The sequence below is a fragment of the Mastomys coucha genome, unplaced genomic scaffold (genome assembly GCF_008632895.1).
Source record: "Mastomys coucha isolate ucsf_1 unplaced genomic scaffold, UCSF_Mcou_1 pScaffold16, whole genome shotgun sequence".
NCBI lineage: Eukaryota > Metazoa > Chordata > Mammalia > Rodentia > Muridae > Mastomys > Mastomys coucha.
Genome location: NW_022196898.1, coordinates 15,899,901 through 15,919,900, shown reverse-complemented (window position 1 = coordinate 15,919,900; position 20,000 = coordinate 15,899,901). Strand labels below are relative to the sequence as shown.

Genomic DNA, 20,000 nt, shown 5'->3' with positions numbered 1-20,000 from the left:
GATATTTATGAACATCTGCTTTCTCCCCATAAATTTTAATATGGATTTCATCCTTTGAAACCTATAAAGCTCCCAGGTGCTTCTTTGGTCTTTATCTTGGGCAACATTATTTAAAAAAAAAAATTCTTTTTTCTAATGAACACATTCTAAATCATTTTTTAAAACAACATTCATTCATGTATGTGTGCATATGTGTGTGTGCACCTGCATGTGTGTGTGGTACATGCATGCATATATGTGCATAGTACATTGAAGTGCTTCAGATATTAGGAATCCAAAATACTATATTCAGCATGTTAAGCCTTCAAAATGTCTAATCCCAGATTGTAAAGCACAGTTGTCTTAATAAAGACATTGAAAGACCAGATCTGTGGTTTTTGCAAGAAATAGATGTTTAGTGTACATTTGTGTGACAAGCACTTTCAAAGTCTGAGGTTTCAAACATCCAATTCAACAAACAAAATCCCTGTCTTCATTGTGTTTATCTTCTGGTGAGCATGAATGCTCTCTAAAGAAAATCTTAAGTTGCCATTCCACCTTTCATATAGTTCTTTGGCAAATGGGATTTATATTACACCTACAAACCAATGATGCCAATCCATTCCCAGTGTCATACTAGATCCTGGGGATGCAGCTGTTATCAAAGAAGACTGAATGAAGCAGTGAATATTCATGGTCTGCTCTATGCTCCCAGCAGGTACGAGTGTGACTCTGCACCCACCCAGAAGCTCTGGATTCACAAATGAAAGAAAAGCACACACAACCTTTATTTTTTTAATATGCCTTAGCTAGCTCAATGACTGGGCCACTTCCAATCCTCTCTGCAGCTATCACACTCTCCTCTTAGATATTCTTGAATTATTACTTTCTAAAATTCTATACTTTATCTTTGCTACCCCAGACCCAATAAGGAGAGTGGCCCCTGGAGCCGCTTTTCCCTGATTCTTACATGATTGATTCTCTGTCTTCCCTGGTGATTCCCTTCTCCCTGTCCTGTGTTTTCTCACTGGGAATCCTCAAAGTCTCCCCTCTGACCCCCTGTCCAGCCATTGGTGGTTGGCTCTTTATTGACAAGTCAAAAAAGCCAACTCTTGGCAGGGACCCACAGTGGACTACGAATTCCCATGTAAGCACAAATCAAATCCCCAACAAGTAAGTTCTGTTCTCAAGCTGTTCAGAGTCTAGTGTGCTTAGCATCTGTGTCAACAAATGGAGAATCAGCAATTCTGGGTGGGATCTGCATAAGCCATCACCCATTCCTCACTAGGTCCATCTGGAGCCATGCAAACACCACAAACAGCACCTGGCCTTTCTGATTACTACAAATTATCACAATATGTAGTAAAGACGAAAGTACAGAACCAAAGGCAAGAAAGTGAAGTCACAGTACATCAATGATCACACACAGAATAAGTGGAAGAAATGTGTGCAAGGCTAGCAGGAAGGTAAGTCTTTCTTAGAAGGATCAGGCTCTTAAGAGTGCAGTCCTGCTGCCTGATAACACAAGTGATGGGTTCCTTACATATCTGAAAAGCCCCTCGAGGACAGTAGAACATTTTCGTTTGGTTAGGCTAATAGCTTCTCATCTTCTTTCACCCTAACGGAACCTCTCTCTAAATAAGAGCACAGTGTCATGGCGTCGTGCCACAGGCTACCTAAGAATGAGCCATCTCAGTATGTCAAATTCCACTTGAGTACTCAAAACATGGTTACTTTACTGACAAGTGATTTCAGAGATGATCCCACTATAAAAAACAGAGCTATATGGTGGAATAGACAATATCTACATATACTTACCTAGCAGGGGAGATACCATGATCACAAAGGTGATTTTACCAGGGCAGGGCTTATCCATTGCACTCGGGACATGCTGACCCCTGCGATTTCCCCAAATGTGGGGAAGCTCAACTGCCTAATTGTGCTAGTGGAGAGTTGTGTTCGAGCTCTCCCCTGGGGGGAAAAAAAGCAGAAAAAGACAATATCTACATATAAATCTAAGATAAATCATCAGGCTAACAGATGAGATGAGAGCAAATGAGCCCACCCTTGGACTTTCCGTCACTCTCTAAAAAGCCAATCCTATAAAATAATGTTTGGGGTATAAATAATACCCATAATACAGTTCTCAATTGTATACACAATTTGACTACAAAGCCATTTCTTCAGCAGCATTTCCTTCAGACATGGTGACACTCAGATGTCCTTCCTTTTTAGAATTTTTGCTTCTTCAAACACAGGAAAATTCTGGGCCACTTCAAGTTCTGATGTCTCTTCCTGCGCCCCAAGCCTCAGCCATGAGGCTATGCTCCCTCACTCTACAGTGAAGAGCCATTCCATGGAAGAGTCTGAGCTTAGTGCTTTCTCCAAAGGTGCCAAGAGAAGTCCCTTCCACTGCTTGCTTGGTCCCAGCATCAGCCATTCCAGCTTCACATCCCTACTTTCTGGTGTCACATGCTCTGTAGCAGGCAGGCATTCTTATTTTCTTTGTGCTTTGTATTCCTGAAACAGGATCTCGACCAGCTTCAGCTCCATCTGGAAGAAGTGCGGTTCTTTGACGTGTTTGGCTTCAGTGAAACAGCGGGGGCATGGCAATGCTTCATGTGCAACAACCCTGAAAAGGCAACCGGTGAGTGGCCCCTCATCACAAAGAACCTGCTGTGCCCCTCCCCAACCCAGATTTACAGGAATCTGTGAGCCCAGTGGCTCTAACTTGCCTTCCCCTTGGTAAATACCCTATGTTGTACTAATTTAGAGTACTGCCTAATCTCCACCTCATACTAAGAAAGGTGACTCACTGGAGTAGTCGTGTTTAAAAAAAAAAAAAAAAGTGGTAAGATGCTAGAGGGGAGAGAGACAGAGTCAGAAAGGAGCATCTTTGACCTCTTCGACTTCAAGAAAACAAGACTGGTCTGAATTTGTGGCAGAGCATTTGCACAGCAAGTGTGAACTCCTAGGTTCACTCTCCACTATAATTTTAAAGGAGGAAGAGGGAAGGGAGAAACAAAGAAGTGACAGAGGGAAGGAAAGAAGGAAAAAAGGAAGAAAGGGAGGGATAGGGGACATCTTACCCTGAAAGTACCTTTATTTCACCCAAATGAACCTGAAGATTAGAGAAAACAAATGTTCTGTCCATCTCTGCTCCAGAGTCCCAAAGAACTGAGACCACACTAAACAAGAGACTGAGCACCCAGTCCATATTGCCATGTAGCTTTCCCTATAATGCTGCTTGGTGAATGAACCGTATTCACTGGCAGCAGCCAGTTGCTAACCATCATCACCATCCCTCAACTTTCCTGCTGCTCAAGGACTCTACTGTGATGGTTTACATATGCTCAGCCCAGAGAGTGGCACTATTAGAAGCTGTGGCCCTATTTGGTGTAGGTGTGACCTTGTTGGAGTAGGTGTGTCACTATGGGCATGGACTTTAAGACCCTCATTCTAGCTGCCTGGAAGCCAGGATTCTGCTAGCATCCTTCTACTAGGAACTCTCAGCTCCTCCTACACCATACCTGCCTGGATGGCAATGGACTGAACCTATGAACCTGTAAGCCAGTCACAATTAAATGCTGTCCTTATAAGAGTTGCCTTGGTCATGGTATCTGTTTACAGCAGTAAAACCCTAACTAAGACAGAAGTTGGTACCATCCACTGGGGTACTGCGCGATAGAACTGATCATGCTTTTGTTTAGAAGAATTTGGATTTGGGGACTTTGGATTTGGAGAGCAGTAGAATGTTTTAAATGGGGCTTAATGACTATCCTAGTTGGGATATGGAAGACTTTGTTGCTCAAAGTAATTTGAACTGTGTAAGCTTGGCTCTAGAGGTTTCAGAGGAGAAGAATTTTAATATGTGGCCAAGAGACTGTTCTTGTGATATTTTGGTGAAGAATGGGGCTGCTTTTTGCCCTTATCTGAAGAGTCTACCTGAAGCTAAGGTAAAGAGATTTATATTAATTTCATTGACAAAGGAAGTCTCAAAAAAGCCCAGCAGAGACTTTGTTCTCTAGATAAGTCTCATGAAACGTGTTTTGAAGAAGCGTAGCAAGCTTAGAAAGGAAAAATATATGGTTCAAGTATTAAAGGGGCACCAGGAAGTGAAATGGAGCTGAATCCTGTGTTCAAGGATATTAAACTAAATTAAGGGAGTGGTGACCTTGGAGCAAGATCCCACCCAGCTAAGTTTAGGTCCAGGCATGGCAGTACAAGTCTTTAGTCCCAGGAGGCAACTCCACACAGATCTCTGAAGTTCGAGGCCACCTTAGAACAGAGCAAGTTCTAGGTGAAGAAAAACTTAAATCCAGGCTTGGTGGACCACACCTTTAATCCCAATGTTTAGGAGACAGGTATGCAGTCTCTGAGTTCAAGGTCAATCTACAGAGCAATTCCAGGACATCCAAGCTTAGGCAGTGAGGGGGTTGGAAAACAGAAAGCTGGTAATAAAATTAAGGGGTTGGGGGCCATTTTCCAGCCCCAGCAAGCAGCAGAACTTGGCAGCTTTAGCCATGTGGCTCTAGCTTTAGAGTCCAGAGTAGAAGGGATTACTGGGACAATTGATGCTGGTTAGCTGGACTAAGAAACTAGTGATGATTAAGAAGAGACTAGCTGGAGCGAGCGGGGCCAGAGGGAGCAGGCCAGAGGGAACAGGGCCATCCTGAGTTCAATTCCCACAGCTCATGGCCATCTGTACAGCTACTCGTGCACATAAAAATAAATAAATAAATCTTAAAAAGAAGAAGGAGGAGGAGGAGGAGGAGGAGGAGGAGGAAGAGGAGAAGGAAGAGGAGGAGGAAGAGGAGGAGGAGAAGGGAAAGGAGGAGGAGGAGGAGGAGGAGGAGAAGGAAAGGAGGAGGAGGAGAAGGAAAAGGAGGAGGAGGAGAAGGAGGAGGAGGAGGAGGAGGAGGAACAGGAGGAGGAGAAGGAAAAGGAGGAGGAGGAGAAGGAGAAGAAGGAGAAGGAAAAGGAGGAGGAGGAGGAGGAGGAGGAGAAGGAGAAGAAGGAGGAGGAGGAGGAGGAGGAGGAGAAGGAGGAGGAGGAAGATGAAGAGGAGGAGGAGGAGGGGGCATCACTAAGGTGAAATCCTCAGGGAAGTGTTTTCTGGGAGCACAAAGAAGCCCTGTTCCAGAGATCGCCAAAGTTGTACCTTGTGCTGCAGCTGGACTTGGCTATGTGTAAGAGTTACCCAGGAGATACTGGTTTTGAAGACATGAAGAGGCATGAAGAGCAGCTGAGGCTTGGAACTGTGAGAGGCCATGGAAGACCATTGGTGAAGGTGCAGCCTCAGTTGATGGTACAGGCCTGACGGCGTCATGCAAAAGATTTGGAGTTTGGCACTATAAAGAAAGCCTATGAGAAGCTATTGGTAAAGCCTAGTTGTAGTGGAAGACCCCAGTGTATTGGAAATGATAGTATCATGGGATTATCACCAAAACAGCATTGGCAGCGGAGTTGATCAATCTGAGCTTAGAGTGCTACAGAAGGCAGAGCTGGAGAAGTGATCCAAGCCCTTTGGAGAAACCCAGAAGATCAAGTGTGGATCCTACACATTGAAAGAAGAAGCTGTAGCATTGAGGTTACCTTGGAGACCCCAAGATGTTCAAGATGCCAGAGCCATGGGCTATCTGCTGAGGAAAGCTGTTAACAGGGAGTTGAACCAGCCCAGGAGAAAGAACTTTGTTTTAGTCAACAAAGATGAAAAAGGAGTTGGAGATCTGAAAACTGCTTTGATATCAGACATAGAGATGTAGAGTTTGGAGTTTGCCCAGTTTGTTTCCTCACTTGATTCGGGGATTACAGTTAAGTGATCAGATGAATCTCAGAAGAGACTTTGAACCTTGGACTTTTAACATTGTTGAGACTGCTATAGACTAAGGGGACTTTTGAAGTTGGACTTAACGTATTTTGAATTATGCCATGTTTAGGTATAGCCCCATAGACTCATATGTTTGAACAAGCCTATGAGGGCCAGGGAGTAGAATGTGATGGTTTGTATATAACCAGGGAATGGCACTATTAGAAGGCGTGGAGTAGGCGTGGCCCTGTTGGAGTAGGTGTGTCACTGTGGACATGGACTTTAAGACCCTCATCCTAGCTGCCTGGAAGCCAGGATTCTGCAAGCAGCTGTCAGATGAAGATGTAGAACCCTCAGCTCCTCTTGCACCATGCCTGCCTGTATGTTGCCATATTGCCACCTTCATGACAATGGACTGAACCTCTGAACCTGTAAGTCAATCACAGTTAAATATTGTCCTTATAAGAGTTGCTTTGGTCATGCTATCTGTTCACAGAAGTAAAACCCTAACTAAGACACTGACTAAAAGTAATTTTGAGTGAATGCAAGCAAAACACCATGCTATGCATGCCAGATGCCTGCTTCCATTTGATCAATACAACAGTATTGAAGTAAATGCTGCATCTCCAGGACCTTCTCCTCCAATTTGAGGATTTTATGGATTTTATCATCTTAAAGGTAATCATTGTGGCAAGTCTGTCCTCCTGTTAACTGCCAAGATGTTGAAGTTGACTTTTTTTTTTTTTTTTGGTTTTTCGAGACAGGGTTTCTCTGTATAGCCCTGGCTGTCCTGGAGCTCACTCTGTAGACCAGGCTGGCCTCGAACTCAGAAATCCACCTGCCTCTGCCTCCCAAGTGCTGGGATTAAAGGCGTGCGCCACCACGCCCGGCTTGAAGTTGACTTTTAAAAAACAAAACAAAAACAAAAACAAAACAAAACAAAAGTGTTTGCTTGACTGGAGATGCTAGGAGCTCACAGAGAGGTAACAATCAAAATGCATTACCCAGAGGAAGAGGTGCAGAAGGTTGAAGCTGGCAGAGAAGGATGGGGCATTTGTGATGCACAGATTGTGAGCTGATTACAGAGTCTGGATTAAGGCCATGCCAGAGTGAACACCTCCGTTGCTTAAAAGTTAATTCAAGCAAATATGAAATTGGGGAATTGAATGGCTCCATTGTAAAATGTTCTAATTAGAGCTTTACCGCACATACACAAAAAGATGGAGCATCAAAGATGCTTCATTTGAGTGCACAGTATGATGTTATCTACCTCTCTTAGGTGACTCTGAGAGGGTTCTGCGAATGTTCACTCCAAGGGAACTAAGTCCTTAACTCAATAAATACTGAGTCAGCCTGACTGAGGGAGGCCCCAGGAAAAGGAGCTAAATGATACAAGGCACTCCTTTAATATATATTTTCTCAAATTTGCTGCCACACACTTGAAAAGAACATTTTGCATATCACCATCTTATTTGTTTTTCCCACCATGAAACACAGACTGGGAACACAGAGTGATAAAAGCTCAAACAAGGCCAAATACTTTATAGCAGAACATATTGGATCAAAATGTTTGGCCCTGAAAACTTCAGTGTGCCTGAATTTCTTTGGTCATTTCCTTGGGCTACATGAAAGAAGATTTGAAATGGAGAGAAATCCTCTTCTAAACTGTTATTCTCACATTCGTGAGTCCCTGGAGAATTTATATATGCTGTTGATTTCATCTTCTTTTTATATGGGCATATAAATTATATATTTGATCTAAGCAAAAGGTCTAGCATAATCCTGCAGTCAAATGTATTCTGCAGGGAGGCAGCATTTGCATTCTTGTTGTGCTTAAATTCCAATGTGAAAGATGACTAAGACATACAAATGAACATGTGCATGCTGTAGGCATGAACAGACAGTCTAATTGCAGCCCATTATTCACATATGCAGCCCTTTTGCATGGGCTATGTGTCTTCTACAGGATGCCTGGAGACAGAAAGATGAAGATGGTGAGGAGCCTCTGCTTTAGAAGGGATCCACAAGAAATGTTCAACATCCTTAGTCATCCGGGAAATGCAAATCAAAACAACCCTGAGATTCCACCTCCCACCAGTCAGAATGGCTAAGATAAAAAACTCAGGTGACAGCAGATGCTGGTGAGGATGTAGAGAAAGAGGAATACTCCTCCATTGCTGATAGGATTGCAAGCTGGTACAACCACTCTGGAAATCAGTTTGACGGTTCCTCAGTAAATTGGACATAGTACTACCTGAGGACCTAGTTATACCACTCCTGGGCATATACCCAGAAGATGCTCTGACATGTAATAAGGACACACACTCCACTATGTTTATAGCAGCCTTATTTATAATAGCCAGAAGCTGGAAAGAACCCAGAGGAATGGATACACAAAATGTGGTACATTTATACAATGGATTACTACTCAGTTATTAAAAACAATGAATTTATGAAATTCTTAGGCAAATGGATGGAACTAGAAAATATCATCCTGAGTGAGTTAACCCAGTCACAAAAGAACATACACTGTATGTACTCACTGATAAGTTGATATTAGCCCAGAAGCTAGGAATACCGAAGACACAATTCACAGACCACATGAAGTTCAAGAAGAAGGAAGATCAAAGTATGGATACTTTGGTCCTTCTTAGAAGGGGGAACAAAACACCCATGGGAGGAGTTAAAGAGACAAAGTGTGGAGCAGAGACTGAAGGAAAGACCAGACCATCCAGAGACTGCCCTACCTAGGGATCCGTCCCATATACAACCACCAAACCCAGACACTATTGTTGATGCCAACAAGTCTTTGCTGACAGGAGCCTAATATAGCTGTCTCCTAAGAGGCTCTACCAGTGCCTGACAAATACAGAAGTGGATGCTCTCAGCCAACCATTGGACTGAGTACAAGATCCCCAGTGGAGGAACTAAAGAAAGGACCCAAGGAGCTGAAGGGGTTTGCAGTACCATAGGAGGAACAACAATATGAACCAACCAGTACTCCCAGAGCTCCAAGGGACTAAACCACCAACCAAAGAGTACACATGGAGGGACCCATGGCTCCAGCCACATATGTATCAGATGATGGCCTTGTCGGTCTTAAGTGGGAGGAAAGGCCCTTGGTCCTGTGAAGGCTCTATGCCCCAGTGTAGGGGGATGCCAGGGCAAGGAAGCAGGAGTGGGTGGGTGGGTGAGCAGGGGAGCGGGAACAGGATAGGGGGTTTTCTGGGGGAAAACCAGGAAAGGGAATAATATTTGAAATGTAAATGAAGAAAATATCTAAGAAAGAAAGGAAGAGAGAGAGAGAGAGAGAGAGAGAGAGAGAGAGAGAGAGAGAGAGAAGGAAAGAGATCCACAGTACAATTAGAGCTAAGAGCCTTCTATGAGAAAAATCTTGCACCCTCGTGTTCTTTAACATACTGTAAATACTTATTGAATGGATGAATGTGTACATGATATTTAGAAATGACAAAGTAAAAAATGCCTTAATATTAAAATGCAATGCTTCAAGACTGTGAAGATGAGTCTACCATATCAAATACACACCATGATACCATAGATAGGGCATTGGGAGCCCAGTAAGAGAAGTTTGGTCCTGTTTCTTCCCTTAAGAGAACTCACCACATAGAAACCAAATGGCCAGCTTCACACCTGGCTGTACTATGTCCAGCTGTGTACTATACACGACCCTGGACTCCATTTGTGCCTGCTTTGGGTCAGATTCCCTGCCAGCTGTGAGAGAAGGACTGTAAAGATGGTTGGACTGGACTCTTGTAGGAACCAGAATCCAGGAGGGGGTGAGGGAGGCGGAGTTGTGTACCCGGAAACAGACTCCGGAGACCAGCATCCTGGTACAGATCTATTACTGTATTGCGCAGCAGCAAGCATTTTTTTATATAACTTTTGGACCAACGGGGAATCAACCTGAGCTCTGGAGTAGCCAACTATCCCATTGTCACTATGGGGAGGTGCCAGGCTGCCAGCACCCGAGAGGACTTCCGTAAAGACAGGGATGCAACCAGCACCCTGTTCCAGACTCATTCTGAGGCTCACTATTCTGCAATGATCCTCTATTTGTGTTACTTGGTATGCCAGCGGACATGGGCACTCGCACTAGTAGGTAGGGTATGTTCAGCCTCTCTCGACGTCCACCGGACCCCACCCAAGGGCCACAGCACCCACAGGTTCTATAGAAAAAACTAAATAGGCTGATTTTTGCATTTTCTCCCACAGGGACTAACTAATAATACAGCAATTGCTCTCATATAGTCTGTGTTCTAATATTTTTAACTATTATTTATCTCCATAAATAAGGAACAAATCATAAGTAAATTAGCCATCAGGAAAGAAATTCAGAAATATATTTCTTAGCATTTCCAGACTAAGGCTCTACGGGTCTTTCAAAAGCCAACAGTCATGAACTAGCTTGTATTGTCACCTCACATACATCCTACTGCTAGAACTGGTATTTTCTTCAAGATAAGCTAATTCCAGAAATTGAAATTTCAACCTCTAGAGCCAGTCCAAATTAAAACATGAAATTTTGGAAACTTCCATAGCAATTATTCCACAGTGTTCTAGTGAGCTGTAAAGACAGAGGAAGTTTAATTGTTTAGATGTGATCTGCCTCTCTGATTTATTTTACAAGAGCGGGAACTTTGATGTGGTAATCAGTGGGTAATTGTTACATGTGGCCTGATGATTTCAATAGAAACTATTTGCAGTCCAACTGCTGACTCAGTTCTAATAGTCATCTTACAAAGGTACAAAGCAGATGATTTCAAAATCTCAGAAATAACTCAGAAACCCTCTGAGACCTGTCTGGCGATTCCACAGACCCCATTACTCGAGTGAATGAGAGAACAGAGGTTGAGCAAGAAGATGCAGCCGAATGTAACTGACTTCTGGAAAACCGCGCAAGGCCTCTTTACAGCTGCCAGTGAGTCTTGGAAGTGTAGGACCTATAACAGTAAAAGAAGGCAGAAGGCTTCCCTGGGGCTGTCAGGACTTACAGGCTGCCACATTTTTTTAAGTAGGAGGAGAAGTAGGTCATGACTCTCACTCACTCTTGCTGCCTGAAGCATGTGGGGTGACTTAGTTCTTGTAACCTGAAAAAAAAAAAGCAAAAGCAAGAAAGAAGGGAAAGCTTGGAATTTTGGCACTCACATCCTCCATAAATCTGAATAATCCCCAATAGAGTCACTCTCTGAGCCATTTGATAGTTAGAATTTGAATGTGGTTGTCAGTAGGAGTCTCCGTGGATTCTAAAAGAAAATGGGAGAATTCCTTTCTAAATAATGTTGTATCATGATTCTTCTGCACATCTGACTCTAAATATTTGCTGTATGAGAGCATGCTGCTCCTCCTATCACACAAACAAACGGAAGGGGGTTCTAAATACAACCCGTGTGGAATGGCCTTCATGGTGGTGAGGTTATCTTCAACCACAAAAGACAGCGGAGGACTGTGGTGTGGCTCTCCTTCAGTGTGTCCCATTCCTGTCGACCAGATGTCTTTCTCTGCCAAATGCCAACATGAAGAGGGCCAGCTCAAAAGCCCACAAATAGCTTGGGAGTTCACTAATATGAGACTTCGCCATTTAATCTCATAGAACTTCAACACAATGAAAGACTCCATTTTGGATTTATGCAACATTCAGGCTGTCTTGTGTCTTTCCTCCTGCCACATACATTTGAGAACAGGCTTGTCTGCTAAGTATTGTTGGAGTGCCAAAAACAACACAACATTGTTGAGCACACCTTCGCAGATTATACACACTGTTGTGTATGGGTTAATTACATAAAATTGAGCCTCAGCTTGTTGTTCTGATACTCTGATTATCCATAATGACATAAACATGTGCTCATCAACCCAGATGATTTATCATCCTGAAATTCTATTCCTTTCTTCCTCTTCATCTTTTGACTTCTAGCTCCATGCAGCATCCTCCCCCGCCACACACACACACACACACACACACACACACACACACACATACCTCTACTCTAAGACTGAATAGACAAACTCTCCTTCCCTATGTTCTTTCTGTCTTCTGCCTACATGTCTGCATTGCATGTGGCGTACTTACATGAGTCTTCCCCATGACGATAAACCACAAGAGGAACTGTGGTTTCTCCGTGGTTCCAGGCCTAGCACACAACCATGTGTAAAAAGCACAGACAGATAGGTGGGTGATTAAGCAGCGTGTGAGTTATGTCAGTGACGGCATAGCCAAGATAGAAAGTTGGAATTGTTTTTGAAATACAGAGTTTAGAAGGTCCGAGCATTGACAAGACTGAAGCAGGAGGATTGTGAGTTGGAGGCCAGCCAGGCCTATATTGGGAGATTCTGTCTCAAAAACAAAATCTGATGTTTTATCAACTTTTAAATTACCTATTTTAGTTGGTATAAAAAATAATCTCATCATGACATTCTCAAACATACCCATAATTGTAACTTGCTCATGTTAACCTAACTTACTTCCCATCACCTCCTCTGGCTTTGTTGCTCTCCCTCCTCCCCAATAGTCCTCCCCCCTCTCTGTGCATATAGGTTTGTTAAAGCTAGATCTCCCTCCTTTTCCAATAGTATTCCCTCATCTGTGTGTGTGTGTGTGTGTGTGTGTGTGTGTGTATTTACATGTAGGTTTGTTAAAGCTAGAATCTACATATATCAAAAAATAGGCAACATTTTATCTGTTTCTCCCATTACCCTCTTCTGTTCTCCTCTCACTTTACATCTCTCCTTCCCCCTCTACTTGTCTGTGAAATATATAATACATACTCATAGATCTATAATAATGTATACAAAAGAAAAAATATTAAGTGCTTATCTAAGTCTGACTTATCTCTTTTAACAGGATTCCCTTTGGTTCCACCAACTTTTTTGATAATAAAATAATTTCCTTCTCCTTTGTGTCTGAGCAAAACCCTACTGTATTTAGATGCCACTTTCTTCATCCATTCACCCAGGGTGGTTCCACAGCGTGGCTGTTGGGAACACTGCAGTAATAAGCGTGCTTGTGAGGCACCTCTAAGTTACGTTGATTTAGCGTTCCCTGGCTGGTCTAACTGGACCACACAGCTTTATTTGGGGATCTAGTTAATGGTCAGCCTTCTCTTGAGGGCTCAAACCTTAGCACCAGTTAGACAAAGTAAAACAAACACTATGACGGCAACCCCTCACACTGAGTGAGACTGAGAAATATCCTTAAAACCAATATAAGCCCACCAATGACCACAGAGCAGAAAATAGCAAAACATGTCAAGTGTACCATAAAGTTAAAAGTCTACAGGGTAAATGTAGAAGTATCAAATTAATGAGGCAAAGGAAAGGATGGAAAATGTAACAGGGGTTATATAAATGGAGAAGAAATGTAAGAGAGGTGAAGAATGCTGTCAAGAGGAAGAGAAAGAACGGAGGATAATAAAGGGAAAATATTTATCTAGGAAAAACATTAATAAATGTCATGGTGCCATGAAGAAACCCATTATTTGTATGTTAACCTAAAAATGTTAATTTAAAGCAGTGAGAAAATTAGATAAATATAGGAAGGGAAACAAAACCTAAAAACATAAAGCTTTAAAAAAAGATAAAATTAAAATGCTACTAAAATTACAGTAAAGCAAAAGGTGGAGGGGCACAAAGAAAGCGAAAATTCCACCCAATAGTTAGAAAAATATTAAACATAATTAAATAAGTAAACAGAAAACAAAAAAAAAAAAAAGCATAAAACCTTAAAAAAAAAAATAGAGAAGGGCTGGAAAGTTAGGTGGAGTATGTGCCCAGTGTGAAAGGCCCAGGTTCCATCCCAGCACTACAAGGCACAGTGGCACACTCCTGCAACCCACCACTTGGGAGGTGGAAGCAAGAAGATCCGAAGTTCCAGTCATCTTCCATTGTGTAGTCCCTGCACAGCTGGAGAAGCTAGAAGCTATTATCTAAAGCCTAGTAAAATGGGAAGTGGGGGGATGGGGGAACAAAAACAAGGCATGAAAAAGAGGAAGGGGTTGGGGTAGATTTCTGTGGCTGTTTTTCCTCCAAAACTGAAGTCTTCCAGGTATGATGGGGTCCACTGAGCTCACAGGCGCTGGCTTAAGCTTGTGTACCAGGCTTCTGCAGAGCTGAATAGTAATTTCCCTTCTCTGCATGCCTACGCCCTCTGCTGGCAGACTTACCTTTGCAGTCTGTGGATTCAGGTCTTCAAACCTTCCTGAGATTCCCCAGTTCACACCCCATGGGCAGCTAGTGCATAACAGAAAGCCAGCCTGGGAGAAACTTACACAGCACTGAGAAATATGCAGACGGTCTCTGTACTTTCATCGTGTGTGTGTGTGTGTGTGTGTGTGTGTGTGTGTGTGTGTGTGTGTGTGTGTGTGTGTGTGTGTGTCTGTGTCTGTGTCTGTGTGTCTGTGTGTCTGTGTGTCTGTGTACACGCATAAAACCTTCATTCCCTCTTTAGAATTTTTTATTCTTATCCCAATTCTTCTTCAATTTGCTACTAAGAAGCGATTTCTCATCTACCATCCATACTCTGAAGTCCGTCTACCAATATTTTCTTAAAATAAAAAAATAAAAAAATACCTGTAGTCTCAGGTACTCAAGAGACTGAGGCAGAGGGAGCACTTGAAGCCAGATGGTTTTTTAAGATGAGCTGGGCAACACAGCAAGAGCTGTTGATCAGTGGACACAGCGCAGTAGACAAGACTCAAGAGCCCAGTTATAATTTGACACCCTTACAGTCTTCTGATTTTTGACAAGGACACAAAAACACACTGGAGAAGCGCCAGCATGCTGCTGGGAAACTGGCTACCTATACAGTAAAGGAATGAAATTTAATCTTCCTTTCTCACCCTCAACACAAATCAGTTCTAGAAATCTCAGTGTTACACCTGCAACTCTGAAACTTCTTGAAGAAAGACTGGGGAATACACTTCAGGATGCAGGCTCAAGTAAGAACCTTCTGCATAGGGCCCTGATTGCCCAGGAACTAGAACCCACAAGCAACAAGCAGGACTCCATCTCAAGAGTCTCCACTGCAAAGGAGACTCTTATCTCCTAAGACTCAGGCTACAGGATGGAGAAAATGTCTTTGCCAACTACACATCTGGTGGAAGATTTGCATGTCGGATTTATAGAGAACTCAAAAAATAAAACACTAGGAAAACAAACAACACAACTAAAAGGGGGCCTATGGAACTATCTGGGCCTATGTAACTAAACAGAGTTCTCAAAAGAAGAAACACAAATAGATAAGAATTCTTTTTTTAATTTTACAAATTTATAGGAGCCTAAGCAAAAGGTTGCTTACAGCATGGGTCATGGATGACACAAAGGCAGTTGCATCACTAAAAGCCCACCCAGTCTGAATGGGGACTCATGACAACTGCATCTCCAAGTTCTCTGCAGGCAGCTGGACAGATCAGAGTCTCCTTCCAATAGTGCAGCTGGTTGGAGAGTCTCCACCCTAGGTATATGTTTAGTGTTTGCATAACCTGGGGTAAGAAGCCTTGTGAATTTTGTTTGTTTCAGGAGCTTCTTGAGATTTGTGAGTTGCTTACTTCCTGAATCTCATGAACCTACACCATCCTCCCTTGAGGTGTTTCAATTTGGATATATTCGTTATACAACCACCAAATCTTGTATCTTAGAATAATTTCAGTAGTGAAAATTTTCTCGATCAATAGTAACAAAGCACAAATATCCATTTTAGAAGGAAAAAAGTAAAAATTCATCTGAAGATATTTGCAGCATATATTTTATGTCACATATCCCTTTATATAAACATTTTTTTCATAAACAAGTTCTTTTTAGCACTATTATAAAAATATGTGTGAGGTTTTTATATGTGTGTATTAAAATAGATGGGTGTTTATATATATTCAAGTACACATATGCTTGTCTGTATATATACATAAAATATACAGCATATGATGGTGTGTGTGTTATAGCCAGTGCTTCTAACACAGACATATTAAACTTTGGCTTATGGCCCAAAAGTTTGATATCAAGTGTTGAACTATAGCAGATGAAAAGTGTTGAGTTTTTTTCTTTTAATTACATGAAAACATTCTGGGCAATGTCTTGACGTCCAGAATATCATACCTATATAGACAGGAGTGTGGTTAGAACACACTCCACAGGTTGACTCCTTCTGTCACAAACTTTGCACAACTGTGCCACATCCATATATCCCCACACTAGGTCAACTCTACCTTACCCTGACAGTATGAAAAAGTAGTCAACATTTAAAACTATCTACCCAGTTGTTCCTGAATACTCAGGTCTACACCTCACCGGCTATTCCAAAAGAAGTTAAAAACTAAAAATGAGGAAGGAAATTTAATTGATTTAAAATTTAGCTGAACTGGAGAAAAAAATCTAAGCTCACTCCACTATGCTGAAGTTACAATTTATAGAAACACATGAGACAAAAGCCAGAATCTGTGAAGACTTTGTTGTGAGACAGTTTAACTCCGCCCAGGTTGCGTCCAACCTCAGCAGGTTATGTCCATCCTTAGCCAACTGCCTTCTGCCACCCAGCTCTTAGCATGGAGGGTCTGCTGTATTTCTGTAATATTTGCTGTCAGCCTTTCCTCTTTTCTTTGGCATTCTTCAGTTTTGAGGGATTTGTAGTGTTATGCCATGTACTGTTGAGCTGATGTGGAATCTTCTGGAATGTGTCCATTCTTTGGAAGAGATATCAGAAACAAATGTATGGGAGTCGGACTAGTCGAGACGCATTGCCTAAGATCCTTTCTTCACAGCTTTCCTCTTGGCTTTAGGACGGGCACAATGACTCATCCTTGTTGGTGTCTCTTAGTGCAGGCAGCTTCAGGCCTTACATCTTTTCAATCACAGTTCTTTCCTTTTCTCGGTATATCTTTAAGGCATCGCTGTTTAACTGTCTGCCACTGCCAGGATGAGAGTCTTTCCCTGATTATCTGATCTGACCCCACACTGGGAAGGAGGAGGCAGATAGAGGCCAGAGTCCAAGATCAAATTAAAACAAGAGACATCTAGAAGCGAGGACTCTTAGGCTGAGCTTAGCTCAAATCTGTTCTCAGATTCATAAATAATTTGCATTTCAGGCGGAGAAGTTCCCCTATCCTTTCCACACTTTGGGAGCTCTTTATGTCTGTGTCCATTTACGCTCTGCCTGATCTTCCACAAATGGTGAAGAGAAGCTTTTCCTTGTCCTTCTGTCTGGAGGCCAGCTTTGACCTCAGCTGGCCAATATGACTATTAAAAACACTAACTTTGTCATTGAAATCTGTGAGTTCTTCTTTTGCAACAGAAAATGAAGAGATAAGCTATAAAGCTTGAAAAAATATTACAATAACAAAACCTTTTCCATTACCAATTTACCAATACAGGAAGCCACTACCTACGGTAGGGGATGATCCTGGCAACTGGGCTCTCCTCAGGGTTTTAAATTTGGAGATTGAATGGCCACACAATTTTCTTCACAGATGGCTGAGTCAAAAGAGATTAGCAGATATGCACATCCATGGCCTGCCTTCTTTGTTTCCCTGTACTCCCAAACAAATTAGGAAACAGAAATTAGTAAATGAAAATCGATTTATTTACAGTTTGACCAACTAGGGAGATAAAAAAAAAAAACAAATCAAATTTCTTTCTACCATGCCTGTGTCAGCTTTAAAATTTGCAGATAGATGATAGATAGATAGATAGATAGATAGATAGATAGATAGATAGATAGATAGATGTAAAGGCCAGGAAATGTGTAGATTTTGCTATCATACAGTTTGATCAGTCCTTTCCTAGCATAATATAAATCTGCCCCAGGTGAGCTTCCTTCTCTGTGGGTTGTCTCCATGCTCTATCTATCTATCTATCTATCTATCTATCTATCTATCTATCTAACTATCTACCTATCTATCCACAAATTGTAAAGCTGCCACAGTCATGGTAGAAAGAAATTTGATTTGTTTTATCTCCCTAGTTGGCCAAACTGTAACTAAATCCATTTTCATTTACTAATTTCTGTTTCCTAATTTGCTTAGGAGTGCAGGGAAACAAAGAAGGCAGGCTATGAATGTGCATATCTGCTAATCTCTTTTGACTCAGCCATCTGTGAAGAAAATGTGTAGCCATCCAATCTCCAAATTTAAAACCCTGAGGAGAGCCCAGTTGCCAGGATTGTCCCCGCTTCCCCTACCGTAGGTAGTGGTTTCCTGTAAACAGGTATTGGTAAATTGGTAATGGAAAAGGTTTTGTTATTGTAGTATTTTTTCAAGCTTTATAGCTTATGTCCTCATTTTCTGTTACAAAAGAAGATCTCAGCATGAAGAGCCTGCTATAGTTCACAAATTATAGTTACAAGATGTTGTCAGTAATATCATAAGAGTGCCTTAATGAGGCCAAGTGGGACCTACATGGGATATGTGTATGAAACTCTTTCTTGTTAAAAGTTTAATCTAAAGATTAAATAATTATCTCCATTCCTTTCTACTTCCTGGTCTTTTCTTATGGGTCCCTTCTCTGTTGTAAGTCTCTTGTAAGAGAACACATACCACTCAGAATTGCTAAAAGGGCTGTCTGCTTAGAAAGTGCCCTTAGATTTTATTTGTTCACCAGACTGGGGAGACAGCTCAGTATGTAAAGCACTTGCCTTGCAGTGTAAGGATCTGGGTTCAGAAGCCCAGAATGAACAGGGAAAGCTAGACCAGATAGCATGTATTGATTATCTCAGCAAGGCCAAAGGAGAGGCAGAGAAAGAAACACTCAGGCTGGAAGTTCACTGACTCGCCGGTCTAGCCTTCTAACTAGGCAAGGCTCTAGGCCAATGAACCAGAGACGCTTTGTGAAATGAAGCCCAAGGTTGTCCTCTGACCTCTACACACATGCACACATACACATGTTATACACACACACACAAACACAAAAAAATGAATTTTGTTGCATTAATAATGTAAACCAAATTCCACAAATATAGATTCTAAGCACTTCATAATTTTAATGAATAAATCCAACAATATGTGGGTGATCATGCTGTTCTCCTGGTCTTTTATTCTGTAGAAAACTCATAACCATTGCTCTCCTGCTATTTTTGGCTTTACTGTTTTGTTTGCTATTTGGCCAATTACTCTCATCCGTCATGACAAAACCCAAAACTTCCCAGGAGTTCTTGAAAGACACAGAGCATATAGACTGTTGCTTTCCATAGTCTGGAGACCTTGTTAAAACTCCAGAGTCCCTCGCCACCCCTCAAAAGTCAGATACAGTGGATTTGAGGGCAGTGCTTTGGAAAGTGTATTTTCACAAACTAGCAGCTGGTTCTGTAAAAGGTAACCCCATAACACAGTCTAAAGGTGTTACAAAGTGTAATTCTGACAGCCTGGAAGGTTGGTGCTCAGTGATTTGTCAGAGAAATCTAGAAAACGACCTATACTTTAGTGAATATGAAACTAACGAGCGATAAGAGCATTTGGTTGTGTGGTAGTCCCCTCATAAGACTACGATCTCATATTCTTGCTTTGGTCCCCATGGCATCTTATAGGAACAGTGCTGACCATTTTTTGTTTGTATGTATTCATTTATTCACCCCAATGAGGAAGTATATGCTCTAAAGCACATAAGAAACATAGCATTTGTGAAGATCCTTAGTGATTTCAAAAGCCACACTCAGTCTCTGCGGCTCCTAAGAGCTCATAGTTAGTGTTTCCATCCCTCTGTGATCGCATCGTCTATAATCACTCTGGCTTTGTTAGACCTGACACACATGCTTTTGAAACACTCGATACATACAAAGAAATTTCCTATGGACTTCAGAGAAGCCACAGCTCGCAACAGCTGTTATTTGGAGGGCAATTGTATACCTATTTTTCAGCTCTTACTTTAAAATTATTTTGAAACTCGGTTTCGGGAAATTACATATTTTCTCCAAGATATGCCTTTTTATAAAGCCATTTACCTATAACTACCAGAAAAGAATATATAATTCAAATATCACAAATGGAATTCATGATGGCCTCAAATAGGTATTGTTTATATACAATGAGGTATGCTTGTTGTATACAGTGCTTATATAGAGTGAATTATTGCTCTTTATATGCAGTGAGATATGGTTTTTTGTAGGTGGTGAGGTATGGCTGTCTATAACAGTGGGGTATGGTTGTTTTTATGCAGTGAGGTATGGTTGTCTATAACAGTGGGACATGGTTGTTTTTATGCAGTGAGGTATGGCTGT

The 20,000-nt window shown here is 41.8% G+C and overlaps 1 protein-coding gene and 1 non-coding gene across 4 annotated transcripts in view; both read left to right on the top strand.

Moving 5' to 3' along the window:
• The window catches only part of Veph1 (ventricular zone expressed PH domain containing 1), a 214,789-nt gene that overhangs the window by 181,855 nt on the left and 12,934 nt on the right, over nt 1-20,000 (top strand). For 2 of the 3 annotated variants that reach the window (XM_031374039.1, XM_031374040.1), the window contains exon 12: nt 2,509-2,626. In XM_031374039.1, coding sequence (XP_031229899.1) covers nt 2,509-2,626 — 118 coding nt within the window. Of the gene's footprint in view, nt 1-2,508; nt 2,627-7,754; nt 7,800-20,000 lie in introns of those variants that run through there. The other variant, XM_031374041.1, reaches the window with a different exon arrangement.
• Nucleotides 1,790-1,950, top strand: LOC116094634. The gene has a single exon (XR_004120250.1). It is a non-coding gene; the product is annotated as a U1 spliceosomal RNA (small nuclear RNA).